This window comes from Vanessa tameamea, chromosome 11, assembly GCF_037043105.1.
Source record: "Vanessa tameamea isolate UH-Manoa-2023 chromosome 11, ilVanTame1 primary haplotype, whole genome shotgun sequence".
NCBI lineage: Eukaryota > Metazoa > Arthropoda > Insecta > Lepidoptera > Nymphalidae > Vanessa > Vanessa tameamea.
This window is the reverse complement of record NC_087319.1, coordinates 8,675,190-8,688,329: the sequence shown is the minus strand read 5'-3', so window position 1 is coordinate 8,688,329 and position 13,140 is coordinate 8,675,190. Positions and strand designations below refer to the sequence as shown.

The window sequence follows — 13,140 nt, the reverse complement described above, 5'->3', positions numbered from 1 at the left end:
AAACTATAACATATACAATAGGCATAAATGTACAATTTGATATATTTGCGTCGTTTGTTCGCTCCAGCATTTTCGACTGCAGCTCTAACGATTGTTTTAATGCATGTGATTAAATGTTAATCTATGTAGAGTCACAAAATAGAGCCCATCCACGATTCTAGGCAATCAGTTTCAGTCCCTTAGATCGTCGTCATTTGTTTGTCATCATAACAACTAATTCCAGAGGATTCAACCTACACTTGAGCAGGAACGTTGAAGTTGTTACTTTGGCACTTCACAGAAATGATTTATGAATGGAAGATAGTGTATAATAGTAATAATAATAGTGTGTATAATTTATTATGGTTTTGTGTAAATTGGCTGAAGTATAATGATGATTGTTGAGGTTGTCAGTAAAATATAACCCGACCAATAGAGATGTAAATATGTTGACCCTTTATCTACCCTTACGAACCCGGGACTGGTAGCTAGTTTTTATTAAATTAGAGTTTATTAAATAAGTGATTTTATTTCCTTAATATCTCGATAGCGATAAAGATTTCCATTTAGATAGTTTGTGCAAAACATACTTTAAGTAGTTTATTATATAGTTCATTTTATAAGCAGCCGATAAAATGTTAAAATTTACTCCCTAAAAGTCAATTGTTTAGTATCAATCAATCGCCTAGACTATAGTATTATGTTTCAATCATCAAAGTCTATATGGTATGTTGTCGCACAAATAAATCGATTTATCAGCACGTTGTGGGTAGCTCTCTAAAAGCCATCCTCGTTCCTATCGCTTCCTCGACTTAGTCAACACAGGAACTCAGTATCAAATGATTCCCACGGTTAGTGCTTACTATTAAATAAATAAATAATAAATAAATAAATAAATATTGGACAACATCACATACATTACTCTGATCCCAATGTAAGTAGCTAAAGCACTTGTGTTATGGAAATCAGAAGTAACGACGGTACCACAAACACCCAGACCCAAGACAACATAGAAAACTAATGAAGTTTTGCTACATCGACTCGGCCGGGAATCGAACCCGGGACCTCGGAGTGGCGTACCCATGAAAACCGGTGTACACACTACTCGACCACGGAGGTCGTCATTATTATATACTATTAAGTACGTTTATATTATGCCAGTTCTGTAACAATGAATTGAAATACATTTTTTTTTTATGATTCAATAAGCAAATGACACCACAAATATGGTTGGTAAGGACTAAGGTACAATTGAGTACATTTAAACAATAATGTCTTCATTAATTTATTAGCTGTTGATTATTTGATCTGCAAAATAGACAGTGCCAGTAACTGTTTTTAATATTAAATTACTTACAAAAATATATACCCACTAGTTCACATATTTTTAATATCAAGTTTGTACTTCCGGACGAAGTTAATAGTGAGTAGTAGTTATATTACTCGAGTGGTTTAAGTTTTAAAGGTGATATTGGTTCAGTTGTAAACAAGCCCTGTAATGGACGTTGATAACCCAAAGATCAAGTCGCCAATCAGTCTGATTGATATTAGTGGAACTTGGTAGCTTTGTTTGCTCATTAATTACACATTAATTAGCGAACGGCATGTGTTGCGCGTGCGACGTTAAAAGAGGTCGCATTTCATTTTTTTGTCGATTGATTCAAACCTTTTACTTAGCATTAAGACTTTCGTTGTTTGATAAATGATTGATCCTCATAATACTGTTTATAAATTCTTTGGTGCCAAACATAACGGGTTTTTAAATTTTACTTTAACTTTTCTAAGAATTTCTAAAAATATGGGTCCTCTATACGTATACGTATATAACGAATGAGCTCAGTACCCGATATCATGTTTCTACATCAAATAATATTAGCTAGCAAAACAGTTAACAGAATACATCATATTTGAAAAGTTTATTATGTATTTAAAATATGTATACTTTATTATTATGCGAGTTATGTACGTAAGCGTGGGTATTCGAATGACCTATATGATGATAAATATAATTTGTTAATTTTATGAAAACAAAACCGTTCAATTTTAAAATTATTTAATTAAATAAGATACTAAAATATTAATCATTTTCGGAATGGATTTTCCTTGTTATTGTTGACTTAGGAACTGGTTCCATTACATTGTTGTTATTTTATAAAATAGTGTACACAATTAAAACACATTTACGCAGTTGTGTGTATTGTTAATTATATTTACGGAGTTAATAAAGAATTAAGGAGAATGTGTGCTACGAACCTGTAATGATAATTACACACAACAGTACTCGCCAGCTTAACATTTCCACCTAATTGTGTCCAATAGAATTAACTTTCACACTCGTACGTCTTTTCACTCACTAGCTTCGATATTTACTATTGTCCCTCGCAATAATTATATACGTTTAGAATTAATTTCTCGAACACTTAAAATTCGTATTGTCCGTTTAGAAATCAATGTTGATGAGTATGTATTTATCGGTTTACTGCATCAGACGCATTGGGAGCGTGGTCCAGGGCGGACGGAAGAGGGGGATTGTAGTGGTGGTGGCAGCGATAACCTCTGCCTCGCCCGGAGGACGAACGGGCGATAACAGGCCGCAGCAGCGCCTTTAAAATAAAAGCGAGCATTCTTTCCTACAGATAATATGGAACGTTGCTTGTTGTAAATTTTTGCAATAATATATTTACGAAAATAATAATTTAACCTGTTAGCTGTTTACGTGTTAATATATGCAATAAAACTTATTCAATAATAGCACATCAACCAACATTATATCAATCTAATGAATGATACTCGTAGCGCATATTTGTTAATAGGAGATGAGTTTCATTCTTATTTTATGTCATTCCAACTTGAGGAAATAAAAATGAATTTGGAATTTTAAATAAAAAAGAAAAGTATATTAAAATATTTGACTCGGTAAGATATGTTGATGTGATATGATTTACATGACCCGTTGAACTTATGATGTCATGCATCCACTTATATCACAGTTCCAGCGATCTCTAGAAGCACTCAGATTCAGTAATTTTTTGTAAATTTTCAATTACCAGATTTTTGTAATAGTTTCTTTTTAATATTGAGGATACTGTTATTAATGTAGGTAGGTATATAATATTACTACGGGCCCTTAAAGTTAAAATACATAAAACCTACACAGTTTAGAAGCTTGTAAGGCATATATTAAATATAAGATATTGTTAATTTAAAATGAATCTTAGTATAATATTAATTTAATTATTGAAGTAACTATTATGGATGATTATGATTAATCTATTATTTTAAGCACGTGTTCATAAATACATATATTTTTTTAAGTATGTACTGTGTTGATGAAGTCTGAATGTTAAGAATAAAGGTATAATATAAACGTAATATAAACATACATTGTATGATATTTCGTTAATATTAATAATATATAACGATAAATATCTCCTTTTTTTCTAACAAATGTTTGCAAGATAATGCCTTTTTACCGACTTTTGTACATTTTAACTTTAGTTTCCGTAGACAGTTGTTTTTCAGTTTAACATATTCCTACTGACTAATTCCACAATGGTCCTCCATCGAGTATAGTCTTCTTGCTCCACGACTACTCTCAACTGCAAACAAAGTGCACTGGCAGGTTTGGCGGTGGCGACCACGTTATCTTATCCCGTAAGGATTCAATTATCAGTTATACATAAAATAATATATTTAATAAAGTCACACGAATATCTATAATACATCAATTATTAATACAAACATTACAATTCTTGTTTATTTAACGTAACTACACTAAAGCTCATCAATTGCTACAAAAGAAAAAAATAAAATAAAAATAAACTGGTAGACAAAAAGGAGAAAAAGGTACTGAAGTGTTTTGCCATTTTATAAATAGATTTCTAATGTTGTTAAATTGATTCATCTTTTTAATGTATTCATTTATGAATATTGCATTGTCTTACTTTTAATAAATTAAACTGAAATTGTACTATACAAAAGTTTGACTTAAATGCACCTTCTATACAATAATGGGAATTTAAGATATGAATCGAAAATCATTAAGACAATTTCCAGGACACAGGTATCAATAAAGTGCAGGGTACTTTTAGCTTTGGCGATCCGGAAAAAGAAAATGATGCCTATTTAGTTACTCTATCCAAGTCTCTACCACTATATTTTCTAGGTGTTCCATTTCCAGTGTCATCGGCCTAATTTAAGTTTCAGTTCAGTTATTTGTGGATATTGCCTTCTCATTATCTGCGACGCATGTTGATGAAGATACAATGCACAATACAGTCAAGAATAACTAGAAAATGGAAAGATAAAAGTGGAAAGCCATGTCTTACACGCTCAACTGTTGAGATTTATTCTGAGTTTTAGACCTTTAAATATCTCTTATAGACTTATCTAAAGTATCTCGGAATTAGAGATACCCAGTTATAAACTCGTACAAACTTTTATTTTGACGCCCTAAAACTTGTCTCAAAATCTACATATTGTAGGATGTCGGTGATTTTAATGGAATAGTTCTTCAAATAGAACAGACAGAAGTGGAATCCAGATTTTTGATTCGCTAGTAGAATGTAGTTACATAAACCTCAATATTAGTAGCATGCCAATCCGTGCTAAATTGGTTAATATTAGTTTGCGACAAACATTTCCTGATCTGTCTTTTGTATTATCGGACATTGTCTTAAATTGTGAATAGTTGAAAACAAACGAGTCCCTAGGAAGTGATCATCTAATTAAGTTAACTCTAAATTATAACGTAACTCCTAGTCACTTTATAATAAAGAGGAACTTCAAATTAGGCAAATGTTAATCATATCAATCATGTTAATCATTGATTCGATTCGATTGATTGCAATTATGTAAGGTTGCGATATGTTGTTTGATTGTATATCCGTGTAACGGAAAGGTATATTCCTTTTATTAAATTTAACTTAAATCATCTTAACGTGATCAACTTCAAACTTGGAGTAGTAGTGCAAAGAGCATTATTAAAAGTATAACACCTCGCCTTATTGCCTGCACTGGTGACAGGAGGGCTGGTTAGATTTTTTGCCCAGAGGATAGGAATTGCGATTTAACTTGTTAATGCTGCTACCATTCTTAATTCTGCTATTAATTCATATTTGTGTATATTTAAGGACTTTATGTTAATAATTCTAATGTAAATAAAGATAATAATAATATAAATAAGCGAAACTAAATTAAATTATAATTAATGTAAAGATAACACTATTTGTGTAACCTACCAGAGCTAACTATGTTGCCCAAGTGACTCAGCTCTTAAAATGAGAATAAAAAAACATGTTAACATCATAGTTTGTGTATGTTAAAATTCAGTTCAGAAACACGAAAATATTTAGAGATTCCTATTAAACGATTTTCAGCTTCTTCTTCTGTTTTTAATAATAATATTTATTTTAGATAATGCATGATATCTACATAGTATAAAGTAATGTCGCGTCCCGGCGTTTTTACGCTTATATCTTTTAAATAAATGAAGAAGGCATTAAAATGCGTTGCATGCAATATTTTCATGAATTAACAGATTGATTAATTCATTAATTTTACCTCCGTGGTTTCTCCGTAGTCCTCTTGTCTCAAAAGAGTGCAGCGTCTGAATTAATAAAAATGACGTGTTTGAAGTACCAAGTGAAAGTGAAATATATAGTAAGCGCGAAAATATTAAGGCTTATACTTAAGTATAGTATAGTTCTATAAACGGTATAATGTAGGTATACAAGTTTGATTGTTGACGACTGGCGAGCGCAGTGGCTATTGGCGAACATGGTAGAAGAAGTCGAAATGACGAATATTTTTAGAGGACTAGTAGGTTTTGAGTTATAAAGTAAGGGAGGCCATGTGTGAAGAATAGAAAATAACTTTTTATTTACATATAAAAATTAATTTGTCTTTATACTTACCTAATAAGAGTACATATTCTTCATAATAATATATGTTGGGTGAGAAAGATTTTTGGAAATTTAATAATCTTTTTTAATATTCCGTTGTCTAGAAAGTGCGTATAATTATTTAATACTAGTTGTAACACGCGACTTGATTTAAGTTTTGTCGTTGATGTTGTCACCATTATGCCAAAGTGAGTCGTTTGTTGCGCTTTCACGTCTTTTACTTGGTGGTAAAGGGTCTTGGGCGTCAGAGTAGATACCATGCACTCATCATATACTATACTATATATAATCAGCAATATTTATTGCTGTTCTGTTCCGGTTTGAAGTGTGATTGAGCTAATGTAATGTAATGTAATGTACAGGTTCAAGTAACATTACTAGTTTCCAGGTTTGTAAGTGATTGGACAGGGGCAGGTATTAGGTATCCTATGTCCATTTCTGTACCCCTGATCACGTGTATAAACCGTCATGATGAACGGGTGAGTACTTTTTTTTTTGTAAGTTTGTTCTTTTATGCATTTCACAGTAGAAATCATCACGTAAGGAAACAGCGTTATGCCCCCCCGGGCGACCTCTCCCTTTCCTTCTCTGATTTTTTCTATTATATACGGTTTTTGGCCCAGTGGTTAGAACGCGTGCATCTTAACCGATGATTTCGGGTTCAAACCCAGGCAGGCACCACTGAATTTTCATGTGCTTAATTTGTGTTTATAATTCATCTCGTGCTCGGCGGTGAAGGAAAACATCGTGAGGAAACCTGCATGTGTCTAATTTCAACGAAATTCTGCCACATGTGTATTCCACCAACCCGCATTGGAGCAGCGTGGTGGAATATGCTCCATACCTTCTCCTCAACGGGAGAGGAGGCTTTAGCCCAGCAGTGGGAAATTTACAGGCTGATTATGTTTTATGTAAGCTTATTTTTGTTAACGTTTTAATTCAAACGGGGTTATTAATGTCAATTTTATTTCTTGTCATTTAATTATTCTGAAACGTAATTTTTACACGTTACGTTACATTAATTTATTTCATTGTGTCTGTTATTTAATAGACACATAAATATAAAACGAAAGCGACTTCGTTCAAGCCGAGTGTCCTACGACACCTCATTTTTTATTTGTCATATAGGTATGCTGACTGGCAAATGGATAATGTCAACGTGATCTGGTCTAATTCATTCATAAAGGGGAAACCCTATAAAGTAGTAGTATCTAATAAAACTTTTATAAAAATCTTATTACGGTTAGTGACTGTACAACCAAAATAGGCTTGCGGAGTTTCCATTTGTAATTCATGCTTTGACAATTTAATATTAATCATTGTACGGTAATGGTTAAGTCCTTTTTTGATACATAATTTTTTATCTTTTACTAGTTGAGGTGACAAATATCACGAAGCTATTAAGGAATAAGATATATTTATTCCCTTTTAAAAACGTATTGTTATGTTTTGTCCCTGGAAAACGGACTCTACATATTTAATGGTGACCGTTTTTTTTTAAATAAGGGTAATAACCTAAATCTTTTTTCCATAGATTTATTTTTAATTTTATATTTGTTACAAACATGCTATTAACATGCATAATTTAGTTTTTTTTTTAATAGGCATTTTATTGTTTATCCGTAACCTATAATGTCAGGTTTTATTTGAAAAGATGTTCAAATTGTTATATTTGTTCGATTAGTATTTGAAGTCAAAATCACATACAATTTTAATATTTAATTTTTAAGACACCTACAGTATCGGATTACGATTTGCACTCTAATATACTGGAAATATTAAATAAAAAAATAAACCTTTGCAATTTATTCATATTCTTATTTTTTTGACTTGCAGTTTCTAGAACCGGTTATATTTTTAGTGTTTCTTTGAATCATGAGGAAAAACGCACAGTTATTTACATACGGTCAGTAACCTTGCCACAAATGACAATCTATAACAAATTTTTAATACACACTCCGCATAAGCGTTTTAAATTGAAAATTATTTTGACGTGATTTGGCAATGAAATTATAAATAAGAATCCAATGCGTCATTGGATTCTGATGTATAATTTGATGGATTGAGATCTATCACATGAAAATTAATCTGTCGGCAGAATGATAAAAACGATCGAGTAACTTATTGGACACGCTTTAATAACCAGTTTCCGTTGGTACCCTTCAACACGTCTTCTTAATAAACTTGGATCTAGGGTCTCCGTTGATGGAGGCCATCCACGGACGCAACTTGCCCAGCAACGTACGGTATAGACGTCCCTAACGGGTCGAACGGGTCCCTACTTCGAAGAACTCGTTCTTGGACCGAGCACTGGTCTCCGAGAATTCGACTTGCGAGTGCCAATTTAGTGTCCAGGAACGCCTAGTATGCTCTCGATTTCTAGTCTGAAATAGCTCGTCTTGTTATACGGGTAGGGTTGTATTAGCGGAGGTAGCGCAGACAGGCCTGGCGTAAGTATGATTGGTCTTAGCTTATCCACACTAGGAAATGGTGTAAAATTAAGTTGATACAATATTTTATTTTAACACTGTTTATCAATGGACCAAGGACATTTCAAAAACCCAACACAAGTATTTAAATACATGATATAGAATATTTAATATTATTAACATAATTTACTTTTGAAATTATTTAATTAATAATGTTAATTAAGATATCAAAAATTATTATTTCCCGTGATCTTGGGAAATTTAGTTGTTGGGGAATTCATAGTAATATATAACGTTTTAAATTAGGGATGTATTTTTGTCGATAACATTATTAACGTATTTGTAACTGGTAAACTGGTTATTTTTTATGTTGATAACATTCAAATACAATAACTTTGTCTGCCAATCTTAGCTGCATTTAATGTATTCTAAAAACAATAACTATCGTTGTTTAAATATAGCATTTTGTTCCTTTTAAATATATAAACAACATATTTGTATTAAAATAAATTAAGAAAGTTACAATTCATATAATAAGAAAAAGTGAAAAAATATTTTATTCACATCTAACTTATATGTGAGGAAAAACCTGGTGAGAAACAGGTTGTCGATAAAATATTAAACAACACTATTATAGGTCACATGTTACTGGACGCGTCAACACAAGCCTCAACTTATAAACTAAAGTCCGAGTGAGTTGACTGCAGTATCACATTATACTTCTCGGTGTAACTACATACATATATATTTTAAAAATAACAATCAAACCTTTTAAAAATGCAAACATTGTGGATCTTTGTTATTCTAGGTAAGTTTAATATTATTTATTATGAAATTTTATTTAAGTTAATATTAATAGGGATAGTTAAACATAAATTTTAATTGGTGGTTGGGGTTTCTGTAAGCCCCTCCGTATCGCACAAATGTAACGTTATTATACCGCCAAACAGCAATACTTTGTGTTTATAAACGATGGAAGAGTGAGTTACTTTATTTGGCGGCGCTTTGGCGGTGTAAGGAAAGGGACAATTTACGATGAAATGGCCTATTGAATTGATTCACTTACTAACTGAAAAAACCCACTGTCAATCATCTTCTATATCAGTAATTATTTATTAATACGAAGTATAATTGTACTGTATCTAATGACATTCGGTTTTTACGGCTTTATTTGTTGGTAAATATGTATGAATGATATCAATCTGTCAACATGCATCGCAGTAGTCACCAAACGATTAAACCAAAAGATAAAAAACCGGTCAGTATATGAATTGACTCAAAACAAATCTTTTGAAAGCTCGAAACAAAACAATTACAATTATAAGCAGGCATAATATTAACATTTAATTTTGTTTTCTATTGCACATTTTTTGTAATAGGTCATGTAAATTTTGCTATCATTATAATAATAATAATAATAATTTATTGGCCCAAAAAGCAAATATTACGAAAAGAAGCTTATATATACGAGTTTACAAAATAAGTATGACTAGGCTTCATTAAAAACCAGTTATCTTGCTTCTATTTTTATTTGTTATAGATAAAAAGGTCATAAAACAAAATTGATACTTAAATTTTTTTATATTAACATAAATAAACGATGACAATCATCGATAATATGTTTGTTTTTTTTACTGGAAATATACAGCTTCGCTTATGAACTGTGTTCAGATTTAGTGTTAGTTAAATACTGACTTCTATCAGTCTGTCTGTGTATTAATTTGGCATTTGAAAATGACATACTCTGTCCTTTTCAAATGCCGAATTAATACACATGTTTATGTTTGTCGTAATCTTTGTTTTCGATTTCTGATTTTACTAACTGTGACGGTTATTCTTAATTTAAATATTATTTTCTTATTTTGTTTCAACTTTTATTTTAAGTAAATAGCTTTGTATATTTTAATTATTATATATGTATTTAATTCATTATTTTATATGTAAATTGTTTACTTTATAGCAGTATTAAGCAATGAAGCTCTTGGCATGAGCTACAGACAGAAAAGGCAAAATGAAGGAAGCGAAGAGGATTTAGAAGATAGATATGGGTGGAATCGGCCGAACTACCCTCGTTTTCCTCCGCGACCATGGAGGCCTAACCCGAATCCATTCCCTCAACCGCGTCCGACACCAGACCAGGGTCAAGGTCAATCTACAACAACAACAGCAGCATCGCCTACCACTAATGCAAATACGTAAGCTTAAAACGTATTTATTTAGTTAAAATTTGTTTTACAAAAAAAATTGGAGCATTCGTGTCGTACACTAATAGTTCTTATAGTTAGAACAAGTTTCTCTATACGAGACCGCTGTAATTAAGTAATCAGTGCTTTAATATAACTTACTTATATTATGATTTATAAATTACATTTTGTTTAACTTTAATTGAAGCTGCCTCAACACCATTTTAAGTATAAATATGTACTAAGTGTATATATGTATTCTTAAAATATAATTTTGTTATTTAATTAATGTATAAATAATTATTTTTATAGAGTTAACGATGCCAATATACAGGCGTGCATCCGAACCTGCCCCGTGACGACGGAATACAATCCAGTGTGCGGCACTAATAGCGTTACCTATGACAATCCTAGCAGATTGAATTGCGCGCAAGCTTGCGGAGTCAGTAAGTATTGAGAAGTTTTCGTAGTAGGTGATGTTAATAGTATTTAGGAATTAACGTTCGCAATTTTTATTAACCACGTATTGCATTGACCCGAGTGCTATTTAGCAATATATTGTTATAATATACAATACAGCTTGCTATTTCAAGAGTTCATGTGTCAAACCAGATAGACTGGTTTTTGTTTGATAAGCGACAGCGAGTGATGTCAAATGAGCGAGCAGAGAATCGCGTTCCGTGCGTTTTCTGCAACCTTGCGAAGCTCCAATATAATATAAACTAGATAGGAGATGTTGATATTAATCGATTTTTTGAAACAAGACTCGGTATTTCGTTTCGATTAATATAGTAAACATTGTCATTATTATACGGCTAAAATAACTTAATGATTATATGCGTGTTGTCGTTAAATATGAATTCCGGTTTTAAATTAACATCGTCGTTAGTGTCAAGGGTAACTTAAACTCCAACATTTAGTTGTATAAGTATTTATATTAATAAATGATTCATTAAGAAAATACTTTTTCATAAGTTATTATTGTTTATTAGCAACTCGTCCCGACTTCGCGCGCACAGACAAAGGCAAACGACACATATGTACATAAAATACTATGTATATATATGTGGTTGTCAAATTTCATAAAACTAATATTAATAGTCAAGAAAGGTGACGAAAATCATATAAAAATCCCTTAGGTAGATTTTAGTTTATCCTGCACAGACAGAGAGACAGACAAACAGACAGACGCGTGGTACTTAATTTTAAATATGTAATGATTGTATAAAACTATAAACAAATTTATTTCTAAGAGTCCAATTTGAAGCAAATATTGAGTAAATTAATATTTACAGATAAAATCACTAAGTCTATTTTAATAGCCTGCATAAGGAAAATCTTCCACAGAAACTCGAAGACTATTATAATTATAATGTAACAGAGAACTAAAGTATTATTATTAGATGTCAGTTTGCTTATTATCTCTTTAAGCATGCTATTTATTTATCGTTTAAAATATCATGTACTCCTGACTGATTTCGAAAGCGGACAATCAAGGGACACTAGTACTCCAGCACATTAGCACTCAAAAACCCCTCTCGCATGATAAGACGAGACAACAAAGAGACGGCCGCAAATCGTTCAGGTGGATGATTAACGTTTTTATGTGCTTTCTGAGGCCCGGGGTAGTAGTACACAATGCCACATTCTTCTGGGTACTACTGGGATTTTCTATGCAGAAAAACCCGATAGTCATATTATCGGCTCGATACAAATTACCTCGGAGTCTATTAGTATAAAACATTATAAATTTTATTACAATAATAGCATTATTATGACAAGACAAGCTGAATTTAATATGCAGTGTTGCTGTGATTAAAGGCATAGCATAGCATTTAGGCATAATGAATATTGTTAGCATATTGTTAAGTTAAAGTTGTCTAAGTTTTCTTGAAGTGTTTTATTTGTTTTCAAATTGTTTTTTTTATTTTTTCAGGCGTGTCTTTATTGAGATCATCGCGGTGTCCACCAGCGATACCAGCTCAATAGACTATAATTTAGTTATTATTAAGTAAATAATGGAAAAAATAAATTAAACTTATTTAAATTATAAACATGTTTCAATGTAACTATTTGATTGGATCTAAAAAAAAAATATTTTTGCCTACAATTAAAGGTGTTTTGGTAAAATTAATGACGAGACCATTTTCATGGCAGACAATGAGTTTACAAAACTATGAAAAACCGATTCTGATTTAATTAATGGCATACCAAAGAAATGTTCACCAATTGGAATCCTATGTAGCCAGTGAAGTTTTCTGATAATATGCCTTTATTGAAAGACTAGATGAAACCGTGACTTTGTCAGCGTTATTCAGTTTATGATACAAATCCTTCATAATTAGGCGTTTTAATTGTTACAATTTTTATGTATACAATTTTAAATAAATATTTGTTCTGTATTATTAATAGCAGCCTACTCAATCAAGGAGTAGGTATATTATTAAGGTTCGTATAATATTATTTCTTCGTAGGTGAATCGATTATTTCTTGACTATTAAGTCTATAATAGTCATACTGCTATAACTAGTTATGTATATGTATTCATTATTATTTACATATTAATTTATTTTTTAATATATTAAGGATTTTAAGTTATTATTAAACAATCTGTATATTTTGTTTGGGAATCTAATGTCCAATCAA

General features: G+C 31.4%; 1 protein-coding gene across 2 annotated transcripts; it reads left to right on the top strand.

Moving 5' to 3' along the window:
• Positions 1 to 8,942: 8,942 nt before the first annotated feature.
• LOC135193505 (uncharacterized) lies at positions 8,943 to 12,548 on the top strand. 2 transcript variants are annotated; one of them, XM_064216265.1, is made up of 4 exons: positions 8,943 to 9,119; positions 10,272 to 10,506; positions 10,807 to 10,940; positions 12,431 to 12,548. In XM_064216265.1, exons 1-4 carry the CDS (start codon positions 9,089 to 9,091, stop codon positions 12,481 to 12,483), a joined length of 453 nt encoding a protein of 150 aa, XP_064072335.1. In that variant the 5' UTR covers positions 8,943 to 9,088; the 3' UTR covers positions 12,484 to 12,548. The 2 variants fall into 2 exon arrangements, with proteins under 2 accessions (XP_064072335.1, XP_064072336.1); XM_064216266.1 differs by having other exon boundaries at positions 8,979 to 9,119; positions 10,275 to 10,506.
• Positions 12,549 to 13,140: the final 592 nt, after the last annotated feature.